Genomic DNA, 19451 nt, shown 5'->3' with positions numbered 1-19451 from the left:
CCTCGGGACTCGGGGACCCCCGATTCCCATGTCACCGACAACACCCAAAATGTGTCTAAATGCGTCCAAATAGGACCAAAATACACCCAAAATGTGCTCAAAATGTGCCCAAATCAGCCTAAAATGCACTCAAATCAGAGCAATGATACGAAAACTACATCTAAACGAATTTTAGATGGCTAAAAACGATAAAAAAACTATTTTTCTAGTTTAAATCTAATTATTAAAAGGGATAAAGCATTTATTTAAAAAAATTCAGAATTATTTTTCAACATAAAAGTAGTTCAAACCATTTTTTAGAATTAAAAATAATTTTATATGCAATAACACATATTAAAAGCATTTATTTTATCAAAGATAATATTTTTAAATATATTAAAATATTTATTTAAATCGTTTTATATTTTTGGATTTTTTCTCAATAGAAAACCTATTTTTGGAATAATCTATTTTTGTGAATTCTTCTTCTAATAAATCAAATTACTATATAACTTTGATGTCAACATGCTGATATGGCTTGGCTATGTTGACTAGATGCTGACGTGGCAACCACATAAATAGGAGGTGATGTGGCGCGCTAGCTAGGCAAAACCATCGTAAAAAACCGACTAAGAGGGTTAATTAGACAGTATCGAAAAGATAAGGATGCTAAATATCTGATTTATTATGTAGGAGTGTGAAGTAAATGAAATACAATAGTTAGAAATCATCTAGACTTATTCCGCAACTGGATATGGCTTATGGTTTGTGGAGTCAAATTGCGCGCGCAAACTAAGAAATGTGAGATCGAACCACACTATAGTTTATCAGTGTAGTACTAGCCATTACTGTCAACGAACAAAACAATACGAGTCATCTAGGTTTAGCTATATGGCTCCCTTGTCTTTCTTGTCAAGAATTTTTTCAAGTCAGATCAACAACCAAGGGACCCTCTTTTTTAAACAATACGAGTCATCTTGGTTTATCTATAGTTTTCAAGTGCACGCTTGAAACCAGATTAATTAATTTTTAATCATCATCGCTTTTTTGAAAAACCGGGTTATTTTATATAGATATGTATTGAATTACATTGTAGTTTTACACCGACACCCCTGAGAAAAAGAAGAAGTACATCGTGATCCTTGCAGGGATTTCCCGATGCCACTCAGCTAACCACCACCGTGCTGGCAGGTGGTCACATTGAGCTTGCAACCTGAAGCCGATACCTTTCCCGACGAAAGGGCTTTCGAAGAAGCCTTGAAGTTTTTTATTTCCACGAGTAGCATATCGAAAGACATGATTTTTAATCGTTGAAAGTTCAAGCACTTCATTATGGTCGCCGGCCGTAGCATCGCCAAGGGATATAGGGTCTAACGCCTCAAGCATCGTAGGCGACCTCAAAACATCAAACAACAAAATAAACAAAAAAGGCTCCCACCCAATAGCAACCCAGTGGAGCAAAACTGGCCTCTCCCGAGCAACTCGAGCATAGCCATCAACACTGGCGATAATGAAACAATCATCATTGTAGTCCTTGCAATCAAATACATATAATAGAATTGGGCTAGTGTATGGGCTGCATCTCCATTTGGGGTCCAGTTTAATTGGGCCTACCTATGTGTTTGTGTTTTTTTTTGGAAAGAGTTCATATTGCTCCCTCAACTATTGCTCGAATATACTTTTCCCCTCGAACCACAAAATCAGATATCCTATCTCCTCCAATTATTCAAATCGGTGCAATTTACCTCCTTAACTGGTTTGGAGGGTGGTTTCGTCCTACGTGGCGACAACTCAACCTGCCATGTTACTAAGGTGGCTGGGGTCTGACTGAGTCGGCATAGTGGGTCCTGTGCGTTAGCCAAACGCAGAGAGAGAGAGGACAGAGCGGCACCGGCATAGTGCATCACGTGGTCGCGTGCTCACCGGAGTTCGACTGGAACGGTGTTACAGGTAGGGAGATGGAAGAGGGCTACCTAGGAGTGGTCCCCGTGCAATTGCCGACATGTGGTGGGATCCACGTCGATGGAGGTTGGCCGAAGCAGCGGCTAGGCATCGCCGGAGTTGGCAGAGACAATGGCGCAAAATGGAAATGGCTGAGATGGGGTTCTAGAGGGGGTTTTTGAGGTCAAGGAGCTGATGCTGGGTTCGGTGAAGGTGGCCAGGGATTCGGTTGGACCGGAGCGACGCTGGTGGTGGCCAGCAACAGTGAAGGAAAGGTGATAGCCATGGCGGCTCATTGCTAGGCTCACACGGGCACGGAGAGCGAGGAGGGAGTGGCCATGTGGAAGTAGAGGGAGGTCAGGTGGTGCATACTGATGGCTAGCTAGGGCTGGAGCTAGTCTAGCGGCAGATATCAGCAGCGGCGACTGGATATAGGGACGAAAGCAGAGGAGGTGAGCCGATCATCCCTGCTGCTGCACCTGCCACCGCGCCTACCTCCCGCTCCAGAGCCCGGGGACGATGGCGCGACGTGCTCCAAATCGATGGCTTCATGCATCGCATCAACCTTCACGATCAGCGCGTGCTTTCGACCAAAAAGGCACGCACAACCTATCTCACACCACAGCTGTGATGGTGCCGAAGAGCCTCATTCTTCTCCTCTCTCCCCTCTTCCAAATTGAGCAAGAAGCAGCCTCATCTCTCTACCAACCGGCCCGGAACGCCATCGTCTTCTCCGACTCTGGTAATTGTTCGATGGTGATCCTAGCCATCCAACTGCATGTCGGAGCCCATTGACTACCATCCACATGTCCCACTAGTCCCATTTTAAAGTTTGATGGTGCATATGGAGCCCGTCGAACCCGCCGCCTAATCGTCTTTCTCATTGCCGACGTGCATGCCTGAAGCCTCCACCACTATCCACGATGTCTCAGTGATCTCCCACCTTTCCAAAGTGCGTCACCATGTGTCCATTACTTCTAGGAGTAAAACCCCTCAAGTTACAGTGTGAATCATGCAATAGCCGAGCAGCTCGGACTCGTTTTCCTCCTTTCCGGCCATGGCACCATTGCCATCCGATCACCTTCTCCGGTGAGCCTCTGTCCAATTCCTTGCTATTGAACCATCTATAGGATCCCAGGAATCTAACCCTTACCCACATTTTCTCTCTGGTGAATGGTGTGAAGCTATCAATGTTGCCCTGCTTCCATCGTCGCCGTCTGTTTTCGCCTGGCCACCTCAAGGCACCATCGGCTGAGCAGCACCCTCCATGGGCTGCACTATACCACGAGGGTGGGGTCGGCACCGGCGGCGAGGAGGTGAGAAATGACAGTGGGGGATGAGGCATCACCTCCTCTCTCTGAGCCGCACGCACGGGGAGAAGACAGAGAGAGAAGAGGGAGGAACAAGATGATGAGATAGTATCTGACATGTGGCTCCCACCGCCACGACAACGCCACGTAGGACGAAACCACACTCAAAACCAGTTAAGGAGGTAAATTACATCCGCTTAAATAGTTGGAGGAGGTGAGATGTCTGGTTTTACAGTTCGAAGGGGAAAAACAAATTCGAGCAATAGTTGAGAGAGATAATATAGACTTTTTTTTGGAACTCGTTGTGTCTGTGTTGATCATACCATGGAAGCATCGTCTCTATAATGCTTCGAACTTCCTCTCTCTCTCAAAAAAGTTCATGCTTTGAACTGTGCTAGCAGCACTGATAAAAAATTTTCTAAGATTTTACGAATTTTGAAAGAGAATGAAATATCTAATTTTAGAATTTTCATTCACTAACATATGTGACTCACAGCGCAGTGGACAAAAATTATCAAAATTTAATGCCGTTGAACAAAAAACATTGTAAAACAAAATTGAAATTATATTCCTGCCTAGCAGTCCGTTTCGGACGATGACGTAGGACTCCTTTCAGCAGACGTAGTTGCAGCCGGATCGGACCCTGGAGCATGATCATCGAGTCCGGCTCCGGCAGGCTTGTTGTTTATTTGCAACGATCGACGTAACCGAACCGGGCGTTGTCAGCGCGTGTATATAGCTCGACCGAACAGGCTACCTAGTTAGCTACCTTTTCCGTCCAATCCAACGTCTTTCAAGTCGGCGTCTGCACATGCATGCAGCCTAAACCTCTGTTCGATCAGGACGCGCTAGTACGCCACCACGTACTACGTTGCCGGCCGGCCGGCCAGCCGAGAGGGACAGAGACAGAGACACGTACGCGCGAGACATCGATCGATCCATCGTCGATGGGCGCCGCGGCTGCCGGTGCAAGGTCACTGCTGGTCGTCATCCTGCTCATCGCCGTCGGAGCGTCGTCCCTACTGCACCTCGCCGCCGCCGCCGCTGACCATGGTGTTACGTTACGCGTCGACCCTCGTCAGGTGCGGCGTTCATACTATCTATACTCCTAGCTAGCTAATTAGCGTGATGTTTATTTGTATCCTTATATACTCAGCGCAGGGATTTCTTCGTTAATTTATTTATTTTGTCTGAATTCATAGTTTTGGTTCATTATTAATAATTGATCATGGATCTAAATTGATATATAGTTAGTGTTGTCATCAGTTATTGTTAACTCGATCTCATCACTTGTGCCATCGACTCCTGCATGTGTACGTACTCATGCATGCTGGTTGCAGGTGCTTGTCGACAACGGCGTGGTGCAGGTGACGCTGTCCAGGCCGCAGGGCCACATCACCGGCGTCCGCTACAACGGCGAGCGCAACCTGCTGCACTACACCGGCGGCGGCAACTCGGGAGGGTACGTACGTACGTAGTAACTGCATATCTACATCTTCTTTTTCACCTGCATGCATGCATGCATGCACTACTTGTGATGGTTAATTAACTACTGCTAGTATGACGCTGGAGATCGATAGCGGCGATCGACAAGCTTAACTCTCGGATTAACTGTATAAATTCTCCTCTCTTGCAGGTACTGGGATGTGGTTTGGAATTATCCAGGGTCCGATCACCCAACAGGGATGATCGATATGTGAGTGCTAGCTATTTAACAACCTGATTATCTTTTGCTTCACCTCCTTTGTATGTTTGTGTGTTCATCACTGATACGTCTGCAACTCTAGATATATAAATATATAATGCAAGAGGGTGTTTCGTTGCCTGGACTGATTTGTAAAAATTTATATATTTTAACCGCGTCCACTAGACGCTACCTCAGGATCGATCTCGCTGGTCTCTTTGTGTGTTCATGTTCTCGATTTATACGGGTGCTGCTACTCATGCATAAATCTTAGTACGTATATGACAGTACAACAACGCTAGCTCGGTAGTTCCATCTGAAGTATATACCATATACGCTTGACAGACAAATTCCTCCCTACGAATATGATATACTTACATAGACCCGCCTGACGTGAGGGTTGGACTATAAGCAATTTTAAACACAGGGTGTTACACAACACTATCATAAATTATTGCTCAACAAACAGAGGACGTATTCTGATCGATTGGTTCAGACTAACTATATATTTTTGGTTCAGCTTATTTTGGACATAACTAACTGCATTTGTACAGGTTGGATGGTACAGAGTTCAAAGTAGTATCCTCAAGCGAAGAACAAGTGGAGCTTTCTTTCAGGAGCACATATAATCCATCACGTCCAAACAGCGTTCGGCTAGACATCGACAAAAGGTATACATCAGTCACTCGCTGTATTATTATTATTCTGATTGCACAAGCAACAAGTCTAGTAGGCTAGTACAAAATTTTCTTTTCTTTTCTTCCAGTGAAACAGTACCGAATTAAATAAACAAACTATCACTGAAAGAAAAGAAAAAACCCTGCTATTTCAGGCTTGTGATGCTGAAAGGCAGCTCTGGGTTCTACTGCTACGCCATCTTGGAGCACTCCAAGGATTGGCCTGCTCTGAACATTTCAGTGGCTCGGCTCGCCTTCAAACTCAACACGGACAAGTGAGTACCCTTTTCATCTCTGAACATTTGCAGCTGTGAGTGACCTGACCAACCTGAGCTTTTTGCCTGCAACAAATTTGTGTATGCTAGGTTCAACTACATGGCGGTTTCAGACGACATACAGAGGTACATGCCCAGCACGGCAGACAGAGACGGACCTCGTGGTGTTCCATTGGCCTACAAGGAGGCTGTTCTGCTCGTTGACCCCAAGGAGCCACAGTTCAAAGGGGAGGTAAATTAGCTAAGCATGCATGAAACAATCAGGGATTTTAATTTCGTTTTATAATTTTTTCTTTCACTGGCAAAAAGATCAAAATTCATGAAATTTTGATCATTTTTTGTCATCTACTTTATCGGTCTCACATGCCAGTGAAAGAAAATTACAAAACTAGATATTTCGTTCCGCTTCAAAATTCTCGAAATTTTACCAAAATTTCGGCAAAATTTTAATCCTGGGGAAGAAGTGATTTTTTTGCATTAAAAATAATCAAGAACTAAAGCAAAAGAGAGAAAAAAATTATCAATGAAAAGCATATATGGAGGCATGAACCTGCAACTGGGTGTATGTTTCTTCAGGTGGATGACAAGTACGAGTACTCGCTGGACAACAAGGACAACGCTGTCCATGGGTGGATCAGCAGCAACCATCCGGATCCCATGGGGTTCTGGGTCATCACGCCCAGCAACGAGTTCAAGTGCGGCGGCCCGATGAAGCGGGACCTCACCTCCCACGTCGGCCCGACCTCCCTCAGCGTACGAGCTTCCTCTTCCATCAGACTCCAACCCCATTCCAATTCCATCGAGAGAGATCGGCACGAAAACTTTGTGATGTCCATTTCTGTATCCACCAGGTGTTTCTTGGGACGCATTACGTTGGGAAGGACATGGTTCTGAAGATCAACGACGGCGAGTACTGGAAGAAGGTGCTGGGGCCGGTCTTCGTCTACCTCAACTCGAGCCCGAAGCGAGGCAACCTCCGGGATCTCTGGGAGGACGCCACAGCGCGGGCGCAAGCCGAAGCCAGCAAATGGCCGTACAGCTTCCCCGAGTCCCGGGACTTCGCCAAGGCAGGTGAGAGAGGCTCCGTCACCGGCAGGCTCATGGTCAGAGACAGGTACATGAGCAGCAAAGACGACATGCCTGCCGGGGCGGCGTACGTCGGGCTCGCCGCGCCCGGGCAGCCTGGCTCCTGGGCGACGGAGAGCAAGGTACTGTAACTGCAAGCTGATCGAAGTGATTCTGAACTTACTGACGCGCCTTGTCATCGGTGTTGAACATCCGTGTCCAATTTTTTTCCGAATTAGATGCTCCGATTTCGAGTCGGATTTTGATACCCGTGTCGGATTCCAAATCATATTTCCTATGTTCAAAATTTCTTTACCAAATCGGACACCTAAATCCTAGTTGGATTTCAGCACTCATGTCCGTGTCCGGCAATGCTACTTGTCATCTGTCAGACATCCTGATTTCCTGATGCTCTGATGCTGTGCTGCAGAACTATCAGTTCTGGACAAGGGCGTCGTCCTCCGGCAGGTTCACCGTCGGCAATGTCCGGGCAGGGGTGTACAATCTCTACGCATGGGTTCCCGGGTTCCTCGGAGACTACATGCACACTTCTTCTGTGACCGTAAACCCAGGTTGGTTAAAAAAACATACTGTCAGTGCTCGTGCACTCAGAGCTAGCTACTGTGTGTCTGACTGACCACTGTCCTCGATCCATCTGAGCAGGTGGTGCCATCGACCTCGGCGATCTTGTGTTCCAGCCCCCGAGATCAGGCCCGACACTGTGGGAGATCGGAGTCCCGGACAGGACTGCGGCGGAGTTCTTCGTCCCTGACGCCGACCCCAAGTACCGCAACGGGCTCTTTCTGAGCAAAGACAAGTGATCTCCTTTCCTGATCATGCATGTCGCTTACATTCAGATACGTTTTTTTTATCTGACATGTCGATTTGGTTTGGTCTGACAGGTACAGGCAGTACGGTTTATGGGAAAGGTATGCCGACCTGTACCCTGAAAACGATCTTGTTTTCACGGTTGGTCAGAGCGATCACTCCAGGGACTGGTTCTTCGCGCATGTCACAAGGTAATAATACTGAACAAACCGTTCGTTTATTTCCTACGCTCGTTTTGGTTGAGTTTCTTTCTTCTTTTGCTACTTGTATATGTATCTACCTTAGCTATACAAAGATCGAAAGTGTGCTCTTTTACAATTGTATCTCCTCGATGTAACGTTGAGAGTCAATAAAACTTGCTTTATAAAAAAACAAATACCAACTACATCGATCTTTGGTTTGCAGGAAGGCTGGCGATGTCAACGTGCCAACGACACGGCAGATACGATTCAACCTGGACCGCGTCGTGGCAGGCGGCACCTACACTCTGCGCATTGCTGTTGCGGCTGCTCACATGTCCAGATTGCAGGTACACAATTCAGGCTATCTATCAACAAATTTAACTACATGTTAGCTGTTAGTACTAGTGAGTTTTGGGTCGCAATTAATCTATCTGGTCTATCAACTAATCCTACATATAAAAATACCTACAGTTCTGAACTGAACTCTGTTTGCATACACTGTTTCAACTTTGAATGAAGGTGCAAGTGAACGGAGGTGCGAGGAGAGGCGGCGTGTTTACGACGCCGGCGTTCGGCGACGGCAACGCGATCGCGCGGCACGGGATCCACGGCGTGCAGCGGAGCTTCGACTTCCCGATCAGGGGGTACCTGCTGGCGGAAGGCGAGAACAGCATCAGCATCACGCAGACGAGGGCCTTCAGCGAGTTCTTCGGGGTCATGTACGACTACATCCGGCTGGAAGGGCCTCCCGGATCCTCGCGAGACCGCTCATGATGATCGTCGAGTTAGCTAGGAATTTTGTAGAAGATCGCCAGTGCAATGGCGATCGGAGAAGCCAAAGTATTACACTAGAGTGAAATAGGCTCAGTCAACTATGTATAGTATGCTCTTCAAAGTTGGTTAATCTTGTTTACAAATTGCTGCTCGATCCTTTTTTTTTTTAGCTTACAAATTGCTACTTTTGTAAAGTTTACTAGTTATATGTCCGTACACCAAAAAATTTTTACGAGATAATATATTTCACCATGTAAAACATATTTAAAATAATATAAAGCATGATAGTATTACCGTATAAATACTTTTATATTCCAAAATAACATAAGACAAGATGAAAGTGGTATGACTATTAATACTTTATAGTATAATGTCCGTGCGTTGCAACGGATCCTAAATCTGGCACCTCTACATTGCAATGTTTCCTAAATCTCACATACAATATTGTTTTACTTTCCACATGAAGAAAACAAAGCATTGATGCCAAAGATAACACTTAATTCATAAAGAAATAATGCTCTATGATGCCTAAGATACAACATTAGGATAATGTCATGACTCTTGATTTCTTGTCTAATATGAATATAACAAAAATAAAATCGCTAACAGCTCAGGAACAAATTACGTATAAGAGCACATAAATATAATTGATTTATGGATATAAGTTCTATACAAAATAATGAAAGATAACTGAAGCAAAAAACAGTAGTTTAAATAGTATAAGGTACGACAGTACACTAGGGAATGATCATAGATAGTATGCAATATATTAGCACATGAATCTCCAAAGAAGCAAACCTGAGCAGCATCTGATATCAGCAGTAGAAGATCACTGCTTCATACAATCTCCCGTATATAACCCAATGTCCCACTCTCTTCAGTGAATCCAGATGCACGGGTTTCTTGAAAAGATTTATAATCTTTTTGGAGATCAATCTGAAATCAAAACACAGAATTAGAGAGGTGTGTGTTAGCAACATGCTTATTCATGATCGATTCCTCAGCTCACCACGTCCTGGTCTCACGCCATGACTACGATAGAGTAGGGGTCAGTTAGGAAGTTTGTTAGATGGCTCAATGCTCCGTTGTATATGTATAAATACGTGACTTGTGAATCAATACAACTCACGCAGCAATCCTCATTCTCTCTCGGTCTTACATGGTATCAGCTTTACCACGATCCCTAATTCTTCCGCTGCAGCACTGCTTTCGCCATGAGCTCCTCCGACACTGATTCCTAGATAGCGACACCACAAAAGAGCTCATTCGGAGCCCTCATGCTAAAAACATATAAGTTTTCATTCATCTCCAGTTTTGTCCAAACTTAAATCTATCATGAAGAAGAGTCTTTTATCGCGCTTATTCGTGAAATACCTTTTCTTTCAACAACCAGCACCCGCGGTACACCGCCACCGTGTCCACCATCGCTCTGTCTTCTCTCCTTGAAGGTGGGCCTTCTACATGGGCCGTGATAGCTTACAAAGGGAGCAGGAGCACCATTGGAGGAGCTTTTTATTTAAATATTTTATATTTCTAAAATTTGAAGAAAGAAGTATTTTGAAAATTGACAGGAATGTACTCCTTCTGTTAAACGGGCAATAAAAACCCGTTCAATGGGTGACAGATCCACGTGGCACGCCAACACGAACAGGATTAGTACTTGTCCTTTGTTGAACGTGACCAGAGAGTGTTACTTCCTTATGTCGCCGATTGAGCGGGCGCCAGGAGTACATTTCTGTCAATTTTCAAAATAGGTACATATTTTTGCAAAGCGGATTGGAGATGGGATCGAACCGTCTCCTTTCTCTCTCTCCCCCCCCCCCCCCTCTTCCTATGCACTGCTTGCTACTACTGTTCTTCTTCTAGTGCTTGTCTTCCTCCTCGATCCCTTGAGTTGATGTGCTTCACTTCTTCAATCCCTTTGCTTTGATGTCTATCCCGAACTCCATCTCTCTCAATATGTATCCTCATCTATCTCTACCGTGGAGTTAGAGTGATTTGGTGTTTGATAGAGTGGGCTCCTAACATAGCACTCCAACTCTTCTGCTATTATCGTCTTTAAACTCGATAATTCCGTGTAAAAAAGACTACATTCATGGTTATAATCGCTGCGGATTACGCCTAAGGTATACAATTATACGAGAATCAACATTTGCACGAGTCCATATTTACTAGCCGAAATTACTTGTATCCAGTACAAGGCCCGAACAAGAACAAAGTTATCTTTCATCGTGATGTAACATTGCTCCATTCATGTTTGTATGCAGCTCCTTGAAGTACTTCAGTGCTGCAAACTGAAGCAAGTTGCAACGAGTTCAAAACCTGGACAAGCTCTCTTTAACAAGCAGAGGCTACTGGGAAACAGATACTCATTACAACAGAATTTAGGAGTAATAAGTGAATGTGACATCATCCAAAGCTTAAAAATGGTTCTCAACATAAGTCAGAGCCCCTCAAAGTAACAATCACAGTCACTGAACGTGATACATGGATTGTACAACGCTCGCAGTGTATCCTGATGCACACAAAGATCATACCACCATTAGAAAGCCATTTCTTGATGCATGAGGCAAGTTAGCGGCGTCAAACAAATCAAGAGTTCAAGACCCAGCAATTTCAGGATTGGAATTTGAACAGCTGAGCAAGATACCATTTACAGGAAACTTGATGCATTGCACCCAACAAATAATTTAGTCAGAACTCAGACCAAAATGCTACTATGCCAAACCACCTGTAATCACAGATCCATTCTGGTGCAATTACACAAATGAGAAAAATGACCAAAACTTTATCGACTATACCGAACATTCGACATCCATATTTACCTACGGCTTAACAGTTTAAACTCTGAACATGAGAAGAAGAAAAAAATCCACAAGCCCAGCCATACCGAATAAGATGGACCCAGAATCTCGGAGGCCAACCAGAGGAAGCTCACCAATTTACCAAAGACCATTCACAAAAAACATCATGTTGCTGATATCCTCAAGGATCCATATACTAAATTCTTGTGTGAAGGGCTGAAAGCAAAACCACTGAACAGTGAACAGTGACAATTATCCAAGTTGAGGATAGCAGCAGCAGATTGCACTTTTGGAAATACTCTTATTGCTGATATGGTGCAAGATGAAGGGCAATCCTATGAGCTATGGACCTTTCACAAATAAATTATCTACAACAACGACAAAAGGTAATGGGGTGGTCGTTCTTGATCTTCCACATTTTGGATTTGGAAGAAAATGTGCTGCAGTATTAACTTGATGTATCAATCTCCTTCCCATGATCTTCATTGATTGTTCTTCGCAATCTTCTCAACCATATCTCATAGTCCATTGGGTATGGAGTCCCGCAAAGGCTGTCAACATAATCCGCAAAAGCTTTCAACACTGCCGAGACATCACCCAACTTCAGCTGTATAACTCTCCTCGACCATGACGTCTCCCTCCATTGAAGTGCACTTTCAACCGAGTCAAGCTCTGGGCAAACTCCACCACAAGAGAAAAATAGAAAATAAATTAAACTTTCAGCGTCAGATGATGCACATAGCTTGCCTTCCTGGAGCGCAAATGTAGATGAAAAGAACAGATTCATTACAGGCCGATCCCTATCTTCTAGGATAGCATGACCCCATCCAATAATTACAAAATATGGATGCCTTGAACCATTACTCACACGGATCACATTCTCTGGCCGGATATCACCATGACGGATCCCTGCAGATGCTGCAGTAGCAAGAGCAGATAAACAGTCATGACAACATCTCAGAGCTTCCTCAACACCGAACAATCCATTACGTATCAGATTTGAAATTGTCTCACCAACTGGTGATTTCACAAGGATTGGAGTACTGCACCATGGATGACCACAACTCCCACTTGAATTAGGCTTGTTACATGGGCCTGGATGGATGACACGTCCAGAGGCTACCATCTGTGGTATATATCTGCTAGAAATGCCTCTTTGCTTCATAAAAGTCAGTACTTTTGTCTGCCTTTGTACTTGGTACCAGGAATTCATATCCTCCCATGCCGGCTCTAAATGAGAAGGGCTGGAGCCTACATACAACAAATAGGTTTTACTAGGCTCTTCTACAGGACTAGAAGTATAAATAGGAGTATCACTGTCCGTTAGAATGCCATTGATTTGAAAACTCTTCTGGCAGTAAGCATCCTCCATCAATACAACCGATCCAATTTCAAGCTTCAAGGTTTCCTGTGGTTTCACATCAACAGCTGCTTCCTCCTGTACTTCAACAATTTCAGGAGAATGACTTCGTTGTCGGAATCGAAATAAACCATTACCATTAGCTTGTCTGTCAACCAAATATCTTTCTGATCTTCGACTTTGTAGCCGGGAACTATGTTCCGTTGCTAGTTCATCAAGAGAATACTTAGGTTCTCCACGAAGTTGGATCATTGAGTGGAAAATTGTAAGGAGAACTTGAAGGGTCCCAATGTCTCCCCAGTTAGCATTCCCAAGTTTGTTCCATATTCGATCCATAGAAGAAACTGTAATTTTGGCATGATTCTTTATCCATTCAGCAGCACAGTCATAAACATTGTTCAGATTGAAACCCAGCTTGTTCAGATCACCATGGACCTTTACCACTCCTCCAAACTGTGAATCAACAAGAAGCAAGTAAACACAATCTGAATTTCGAAGAACAGTGGAGGCTCTGCTAAGGCTTCGAGATAGTAGAACACGCAAGGCAAAGAACAGTGCCTCCCCCAAGACAGCAGGAGATGGTTCCTGGTCACTTTGTGCGGAAACCATTCCAATATCAGGTCTCAACAAAGCCAATACAACAATATGATCCCATCTTCCTTGTGAGTGCTTTGAATTCTTCAGCAGCACAGCTGTTGCACAAACACCATCGAGTTTTCCACTGCTAATAGCCTTCTCAGCAGGATAGAACTTGGGGCTTGTGCTGTGTATACAGGCAACTGAGAAAGGCATTGCTTCGTCAGGACCCCAGAAAGTTTCCCACAATCCCTTAATGCCTGCATGTAGGAAATCCTCCAAAGCAAGGTACGCAGTAGCTTCAAAAACATCTGATGTTGATGCATGAAGAGCATTTGGCATCCGTACTAGCTGCTGAAAAGTAACACCCTCCAGAGCATAATCAAAATTCTGTAATTCAGTAAGGTCAAAAGGAACATCAAATGCTGGCTTCCTGAAACCAGAATCTTCACTGTGACCAGAGAACCAATCCTCTAGGCTCAAAGTCAGAAGTTCATAGTCCACAAACTTCCGGAGAAAATCTTTACATGTAGATGATGAGAAATTACGCTGTCTACCTCGTGATGAAATACTAGACTTCTTTGGTGCTGAACCAACTGATATATGGTCAGGTGATTGGCCTGCAAAATGCTGTCAAGTTCCTCAGTTACGAAATGAAATGTTTGTATGTAATGGATGTTCAAGTAATTGAATATGAGGGGCTTCACGAAATTCAAGGATTGAAGCTGAATAAAGAAACAGGAAGTAACAGGTAAACACTAGAGTACTGAAGATAACAGATGTAGTTTTAAACCATACATATGACACAAAATACTGACATCTTCATGTTAGATTACAAAGATTATCCACTAGGTTTAACCAATACTGCATGGTGGTTTATCGGCTACAGCTTCTTTTCCAATCTTTCATAGATCGCAAATGATTGACTAATTCTAAATGAACTGAATTGGCATTCCAACATTTTGTAATCTTCATTTCATTTATATTCTGGTCACAAGGGGTGGACAAGAAGACGGCATTGCTGTTGACCAAATTATACATGGCATCCGCACTTGAGCATCACAAAACTCAGAAACTTAGGTAGCAGAAATGTGCAATGCATTCTGTTTGTTGTTTTCTACAGTACTAAAAAGTGGCAAGCTCAACTGCACTTGTGAGATGCATATGGTAATTTCTGTAATATCATTTCAAAACTAGCCCACAGGATTGGAATTGCTTTCCTTTCTGCATTGCAGTGCAATTTGCCGTTAAATACATATATTAATTTTGTTCACTAATTGCACACGTATAAAACTATATGAATGGCATAGTCTTGAAATTGAATTTGCGCTACCTTAAAAATGATAATCTTAACTACAAGCACAAATCACCCATAAAACATGAAACGCAGAAGCTTCACAACCATCCTATATCATGTGAAAGAGTTTAATTCCGTCTTATACCACGCCAAAGCAAGAGCCAAAATTCAAGAGAAACATATATCACAAGACCCGTCCCTGAAAAATAGTCCCGGTATGAACAACCGGGCACTCTCATGGGAGCAAGACTTCAAGCAAACAAAGCATTCAAAGCTAAAATCCCAGAATGGCATCCTAAAGGTCACAAGTCATAACTCCTCAAAGAAAAAATTGAACATTGGCCTCTTTGTCCCCAATCATTACCGATATATCCACTTAAAGAATCAATGCAAAATCAAGAACAGCAGACAATCGACCCAGAATTCATACATATATTCTACTGCTTGGACTACAAAGAACTTGCCAGAAAATAAAAAATCCCAAGAGAAAGAACTGCCTACCAAACAAAGCTGCCTGAATCCTATTTGTCAGGAGACCCCACGCAGATCTAGAACATAAGCCATCTACCCTCGAGAGGAAACCAAGAGAAAGCTCGTACCTTCCATGAGGAGGCCGGGTCGTCGCCCTCGTTCCCCGCGGCTCGCGGCTCGCGGCTGCGGGTGCTAGATTGGAGCACCTGGTGGACTGGTAGGACGACTAGCCCCAAGGCCCCCAACTGCCTCCGCTCTCCGTTGTCGCTGAACGGCTACACCAAGAAAAGACAGGCGTCTCCAGCACCAAATGAAGGGAAAAAAGATTGATTTTTTTTAAAGAAAACAGCTAGGAAATTCGTTCAGTTTCTACTGATACCCGAATTCCTGTGGTCTGCACAGCAGAGCAGGGAGCTTGAGCCGGGGCCCGGGGCCCGAGGCCCGGGGCCGATTGATTGATAACCTGTCCCTTTCCTCCCCGCTGCCGCCCTCTCAGCCTCGACCTAGTGGATTTTTTCTTTACTGGGAGCTAACTTTTTGTGAGTTCAGTTCTGGCTTCGGGGTGATTCTGCGCGAAAGATGTTCAAATAGGCGGTTTGGTCTGGTACGGTACGAGTTTATTGAGGTACGGTTTATTTAAGAACGATCTATTTAGACCTGTTAGTTAAATAGGTCGTGCCGTATCGACTCATGTGCCGTGACTTCAGCTCATGCACGGTTCATTTAAGATCGGGTTGTGCCGTGCTAGTCCGCGGTACGGTAGGTCCGATGATTTTTTTTAGCCCGTCAGTCTGAAAAAATTGAAAAAAATCACAAAAATTTGCTTTCAATTGAAATCGAACAACCGACCTTCTACTTGAGAGTCAAACACACTATTATTGCACCACATATCCTATATAATATTAGATCTAAACAAATTATATAAAATACTACAAAAATATGAACAGTTAAACGGGCCGTGCCGCGGCTTTGGTCCAAGCACGGCCTAAGTCGTCGTGTCGTTCCGACTCGGCCCATTAGCCGTCGTGCCGTACCGTGCCAACAGTGTCGTGCCTTGAGCCGGCCTATATTGCACGATCCATTTGGACATATGTACCTGCACTGTGTTGTTTTGGGCTTTTGCTCTTTCTTCTTCATTTTGGTGGAATGCGCTTGTTGGATGAGATGAGATGAGATGGGTTATTAACAGGATTTTATACTTTATGCGCTACTACTAGATGAATTATGCAAGCTTTTCCCCGTGAGATGGGCACAAATCTAAAATTAAACAATATACGTGACTATTTATCGAAATGGATAACATGTCATTGTATTTACAATTTTAGTATCCATATTCGACATCTTATTTATCAAAAACTGACTTTTGGTACATTATACCCCAAAAAACTCGGGTATGGCACTACAGCCCATATTCGACATCTTATATGTCAAAAATCAAGTGTATTCAGCACATGAGACGTCGAATATGGTCCACAATGCTATATTCGGCACCTCATATACCGAATATGGCCGGGACCGGCTGCGGGCACTTTGATACTGTCATTTTATATCGGGAAGGGTTGTGTCACATAAAGTGGCAACATAAACTAGCGAAAGAATGCTAGTTGTTTTAGTCCATGCTATCAGGGTAAGATGTTTGTCGTCTCCGAGGTGGTGATTAGAAGTTTTGAGGATGGGTAGAAGCAAATCCACCATAATTTTCAGCATCCTTAGTGTCCTCCGGACATTGAGGTCTCGAAGGGAGTGGTCGTTGTGGCATGAAATAGTTGTCCTCGTTGTCATCTTGAGCTATCACAGCAGGAGCACACCATATTTTCTTGTTGGTCATATGCCATGCCGATATGGTGCGTGAACGTTCTCTTGCAGTGTTTCTTAAACCTTCTCCTGTATTGCTGCTGAAACGTCGAGACATTGGTGGTATGAAATCATAGTCCTCATCGGCCTTGTCATTTTCTGGTTGAATAGTAGAGAGTGCCTTTGTACCCCTTAAGTTCGCTGATCTTTGTTGTCTTCTATGTGAATCAGGCATCACACCCCCGCTGAAAAGCATATACATCACCAAAAAGTTTGGAATTTCTTTGTTGATCAATTTGGCGTCTTCCTGGAACGCCTAATGCGAAAGAGGAGCATTCAAATCAATGAAAAAAAGATAAGTAGAGTGACCCAATAAAAAATAGCGAACCTGGATGTGGGATGCATACTGATCGGGCAGCATCGCTATCCTTCTTTACCTCATAGAGAAATCCAGCACCGAAGAATGGTCAGCTAGTTCGCACACCCTGGGATACATTTGACATCGCTCGTGTAAGAGAACCCTAAGGTCGTCGGTGGTTACATATTGGAGCGGAGCAGTTAATGCGAACAGAAGGATCTTACGTGCAATTTGAACACGGCTTGGATTAGGTTGTTCTCCTAGAAGTGATCATCATTCTCTCCACGCATAACCTGTAATGAGGCATTTAATGCTATATCGATTGTTGTAGGTGTCCATAAAAAATATGTACTATAATATCCTGCCATAGATTTATTGCTCATTGATTACAACGTTCTTGCTCTGCACCAAAGCACGAATCCCTCATTATTTAAGAACATAATCATCTGTCGTGTTATAGAATATGATGTCTCCCAACATGATGTATAAGTACATATCATAATATTGCATAATTGTAGCCTCGTCCATATCCAGTGGGCATAGACCAAACTGTGACAGACCATAAATCCAGAACATGAAAAGACCAACATCATTCATATCATATTGCACACCATACCTACAAAATACAGATGATCAATGAAGCATATGAAGTGCATTACATAACAAATAATTACATGTCCTGGACGTAACTCTTACACTGCTCCTTTGTTGGTCACGAAACTGCTAACAGAGCGCCCCTGATCAGCAGCCCGGTCAGCATGGCCGTGTCCCTCAATGTTACGGCCATCTAACTAAAAAGAAAGTGAAACGTGTGCATCTCAGGATACCACCGATTCACAAGAGCTGTGAGCATTGACGCCTCAATTAGCGGAGAGGTGTCCTGCTACCACCCGTCATGGTAGCTTCAGCCATCATGAAAGCGAACGGTAGTAGTTCTACCTGTACGAGTGGCTCACGAAATCAAGGGTCTAACTCCTTAATCGTGTGCATACTCCTGACATACAACAAAATCAACTACAAATGTATCCAATACTTTTACTGAGTAAGTAACTAATTATCATGATAATTTAAAAACATATATAATTATTGTACATGATGTCCTGTGAAAATCATACTCCCTTATGGTTCTCATCATACCATAATTGAAGAAACTTGGGAAGACGATCGTGAGCCATGACAATAATTTTAAATTTTATGGTTATCTATTTTGATAAATATGATCGCGTATGTTATTTAATTTTGAATTTGTGCCCAGGAGATGAGGACAAACATCCGGCATGGAGCTCATTAATTAGTACACTCCGATATACAGAAAAAAAAACGCTGGCACGAGGCTGATCACTGGCTACACCGGTTGGTAATGTACAAGTCGAATAATACAGCGAGAGTTATGAGTTTCCAAGGTGTAAAATATGCAGTTTTACTTAGTGTTAACGTTAGTAGCTTGTTTGGAAATTGGGATACATGAATTTGCTGCAGAAATTTCATAAGAAACGGTTTAATTCTCGTCAGAATGGGGAAAATTTGGATTAGTTCCAAAAAGAGTCTATTAGGCCGTCCAATTCTAGTCAGTTGCACTGCACCAGTTTATCAGAATGTCACTTTCTGTCTGTCTTCTCTATGATGTCCGCGAAGCTATACATAGGATCAGTTTAAATAAGTTGTAGCTTTGTAGCTTTCAACTAGCTAAGGAAACGACTGTGATGTTGAATTTTAATAGTTGGTTTTTATAATAAAATTTTAGTTTCTCAGCACACTAAAAAGCCAGAAAAGTCAACTAAAATTTGCTTATCAGTTTTTAGTTTATTTCAACCAGAGCTATTTCCTCAACCAGTTGAAAACTATCATAAAATGGGACCAGAAGCCAAATGTTTATATGGCTTCTGACTTTTTTCAGAGAAAAATTAAAAAAAAAACTAATCCAAACAAAGATAGACTGGTTGTGCTGCCGTAGGCCCAAAGCTATTGAATAACCAGAGGTATTTTTTTTTTTTGTCATTTATAGAAGTAGCACAGTGCCCACTGCAGACTGGTGAGTGCAGTCGCAGAGGGGAAGGTGAGATCAGGACTCCGCAT

At 43.5% G+C, this 19451-nt stretch overlaps 2 protein-coding genes across 2 annotated transcripts; one reads left to right on the top strand and one right to left on the bottom strand.

Moving 5' to 3' along the window:
* Window positions 1-4177: 4177 nt before the first annotated feature.
* Window positions 4178-8772, top strand: LOC133887149 (rhamnogalacturonate lyase B-like). The gene is made up of 13 exons (XM_062327091.1): window positions 4178-4312; window positions 4571-4692; window positions 4867-4926; window positions 5469-5585; window positions 5747-5866; window positions 5957-6098; window positions 6443-6619; window positions 6718-7074; window positions 7362-7503; window positions 7595-7748; window positions 7834-7950; window positions 8165-8288; window positions 8461-8772. The coding sequence occupies exons 1-13, from the start codon at window positions 4178-4180 to the stop codon at window positions 8713-8715; spliced, it is 2022 nt and encodes a 673-aa protein (XP_062183075.1). The 3' UTR covers window positions 8716-8772.
* Window positions 8773-11404: 2632 nt separating this feature from the next.
* Window positions 11405-15671, bottom strand: LOC133886921 (uncharacterized). Its single transcript, XM_062326833.1, has 2 exons — window positions 15352-15671; window positions 11405-14075 (listed from the first exon to the last, which is right to left on the bottom strand). The coding sequence occupies exons 1-2, from the start codon at window positions 15356-15358 to the stop codon at window positions 11968-11970; spliced, it is 2115 nt and encodes a 704-aa protein (XP_062182817.1). The 5' UTR covers window positions 15359-15671; the 3' UTR covers window positions 11405-11967.
* Window positions 15672-19451: the final 3780 nt, after the last annotated feature.

The sequence above is a fragment of the Phragmites australis genome, chromosome 12 (assembly GCF_958298935.1).
Source record: "Phragmites australis chromosome 12, lpPhrAust1.1, whole genome shotgun sequence".
In the NCBI taxonomy this organism is placed as follows: domain Eukaryota; kingdom Viridiplantae; phylum Streptophyta; class Magnoliopsida; order Poales; family Poaceae; genus Phragmites; species Phragmites australis.
The sequence above is the reverse complement of the archived record's forward strand: the minus strand, read 5'-3'. Positions and strand labels throughout refer to the sequence as shown.